This window comes from Plectropomus leopardus, unplaced genomic scaffold, assembly GCF_008729295.1.
Source record: "Plectropomus leopardus isolate mb unplaced genomic scaffold, YSFRI_Pleo_2.0 unplaced_scaffold22424, whole genome shotgun sequence".
Classification (NCBI taxonomy): domain Eukaryota; kingdom Metazoa; phylum Chordata; class Actinopteri; order Perciformes; family Serranidae; genus Plectropomus; species Plectropomus leopardus.
Genome location: NW_024624298.1, coordinates 1 through 2734, shown reverse-complemented (window position 1 = coordinate 2734; position 2734 = coordinate 1). Strand labels below are relative to the sequence as shown.

Sequence of the window (2734 nt, the reverse complement as noted above, 5' to 3'; positions counted from 1 at the left end):
TATACAAAATTCTATTCCAATACCCTTAATGTGTCTGATAAAACGGGGCCTATTATGCTGTTTATTATTTTTTCTTACTTTTTGTATACTGTTTTCTCCACCTAAAGAGCCCCTGCCCCCCCAAAAAAACTGATCTATGTCAGCGATGAGGGGGATTTAACGGAGTTAATGAATAAGACTGCAGTATAAAATAATTCATGAGTGTATTCATTCATCGCTGAGATACCTGATCTCGCCTGTGAACGCCCCTTTGGCCACCTTGTAACAGTTCTGGGCGGCGACTCCGATCCTGGGGTCGAGTTTGGAGCGAGCGAAGTCCAGGTAGATGGAGGGCGCTCCACACACCACCTCTGAAAAACAGGTCACTGTGACTTAAATTTTCTCTTCATCTGAGCCGAGACTTTTTATATTTGTGTTTGCACTCTCTTAACAGTCCCACGTTGAATGGCTCTGAGCTGAAAAGTTTAAATTATTTACATTTAATCGGGTTACATTTATTTTCAGGGGAGCTCCTTCACGGATAGCTGCAGTGTGGCTGTAAGAGCATGACTTGCTCATTTTAAAGCACTGACACGGCAAGTTTAGGTTAAAAGCACTTCATGCTATTGTCACTTTGGGAGTTAAAGCCCTGAAAAGAAATATTATGAAAAGTCAAGAGCAAGTTTACATGGAAATTTAGAATACAAAAGCTTCAGTCTGAAAGGTGAGGAGAAGCATTTTCATTGTAAATTGGAGAACAGATTTGGCTTGCAGGCCATAAGTTGAGTATCACTGCCATAGTGAATGAAAAGGCACAAAATTAAGCTTGTTTGTCAAAAAGCTTAGGATAACAACATAAAACAGCTCAGATTACGCACATAAAGAATAACTCGTATAACCCACCAACATCTCTTCCTGGCCCCCCATTCAAAGCAGTCCAGAGCCAGGCCGGGCTAACACTAGCATCCACTGATCAGCTTTACACCAATATTTGTCTGTTCCTAAATAATGAAAAAAAAACAGTATGGTAAAGGAAAAACTGAAAAGAGACAAAAATTTCCTTAACCCTTTCAAACCTGAACAAAGTGTCTTGATTTCTTTCAAAAACATGGGCAGGAGGCAACGAGCAATAAAAGAAATGACCCCAAAAATAAAAAAAAAAAAACAAAACAAAAAACAAACAAGATTATCACCCAAAAATTAAGAAAATGAACACAAGAAAACACCAAAAAAAGAAAGACAGAAAATAAAGTTAAAAAACAACAACTGAGAAATTACCTGGGAAAGAAAAACTATATAGAATAAGTGTAGTTTCCCCCTTTTTTGTCTATTTTGTTCCCTAACTTTTTAAAAAGACTGTTCTAAATCTACCAATTTTTTGTAAATTCTTAAAAACATTTTTACTACGAGGCTTGTTGCCTTTTTCCCCACGTCTTTCAAAAAAAGGCATCTGAAAGCAAAGTGATGTCACCCCAGGTGCCATTAAATACTGAGGTTTTCAGATCTTTCTCCCCGTCCCACATGACCCCGCTCTCCCCTACTCACTGTCCACCTCCGAGGATAAAACAGAGACGTCAGAGGCCTTTATGCAACTCATCCTGATCACATGACCCCCCAATGTCATCGTGTCATCTGAGCAGCGGCACCTCCCTTCCTGTTTATCGATTACTTTAATATCTCCCTGCACCCTGCGGTCGATCTGCAGCCTGTGATCGATCACTCACCGGTCTGATCGTCCAGGCTGGCGGTGCTCAGGTGGGTCATCAGCTCCTCCAGACTCTCCTTGTTCCCGTTCATCTTCCAGTTTCCCCCCACGAAGAAGGTGCGGAGCGCCATGGCCGGCTGATGGAGGCTGATACCCGGTGAGGAGGAGCAGAGGAGGAGGAGGAGGATGAGGAGGTCTGGAGGATCAGCTGAGCTGCAGGAGGACTCCGGCCGGCTGATGTACGTCAGGTGCGGTCGGAAATATGTGCACCAAACACCGGCAATAACATCACTCTTCTTCCTGTTTGGGTTTATAAAGAAACTCAAACAGCTTTCAGGTGCATTACCGCCACCTGTTGGTCCAATCGTGCACTGACACTAACTATTTTATTTTATTCTATTCTTTATTTATTTATGATTTTTTTCTAGTACTTTATTTGTTTGTTTTTGTAGAATTTCTCCATTATATACATGTTTAAAATAAATCAAATCAAATAAAAAATAATTTTTAAAAAAACCTCATGTCTCTTTCAGATGCCTTTCACAAGTCACAAATAGGTACAATTTTGTTTTTTTCATAAACATGGGAAAAAGGCAACGAGCAACTTCGAAATGTGCCAGGCGGGGTAAAAATTATTTAGTAAAATTGCTGTAATGTTTCAAGCACTGTACCATAGTCATTTTCTTGTTGTTGTTTTTTTTTTTAAATTTACAGAATTCACAGAAAACTGTTGTTCACCAGATATGGGAAATACAGTCATATATTTATTAAAAATGAAAAAAAAAAACATGGGAAGAAGGTAATGAGCAACAAAAGAAGAAATTACCCTGAAGTAAGCAAGAACTAAGTTTGCTAAAACAAACAAACAAACAAACAAACAAACAAACAAACAAACAAAAAAGAAAACAAGAAGTTAACAAAAAATAAAGTTTCGATACTAGTTTATTTAGATTTTATGTTTTATGCATTCAGCTAACTGTTTAATTATATTGTCTGTAATATGTATTCACCAACATAAAAACCAAAAACGTTGTTTTTGGGAAGAACACT

At 38.6% G+C, this 2734-nt stretch overlaps 1 protein-coding gene across 1 annotated transcript; it reads right to left on the bottom strand.

Moving 5' to 3' along the window:
- Window positions 1–226: 226 nt before the first annotated feature.
- Window positions 227–1984, bottom strand: LOC121965936 (triosephosphate isomerase-like; the record flags this gene model as incomplete). Its single annotated transcript, XM_042516045.1, has 2 exons — window positions 227–350; window positions 1704–1984. Coding segments are annotated over 2 exons (405 nt in total), but the record flags the coding sequence as incomplete, so codon positions are not given.
- Between the last annotated feature and the right edge of the window lie 750 nt (window positions 1985–2734).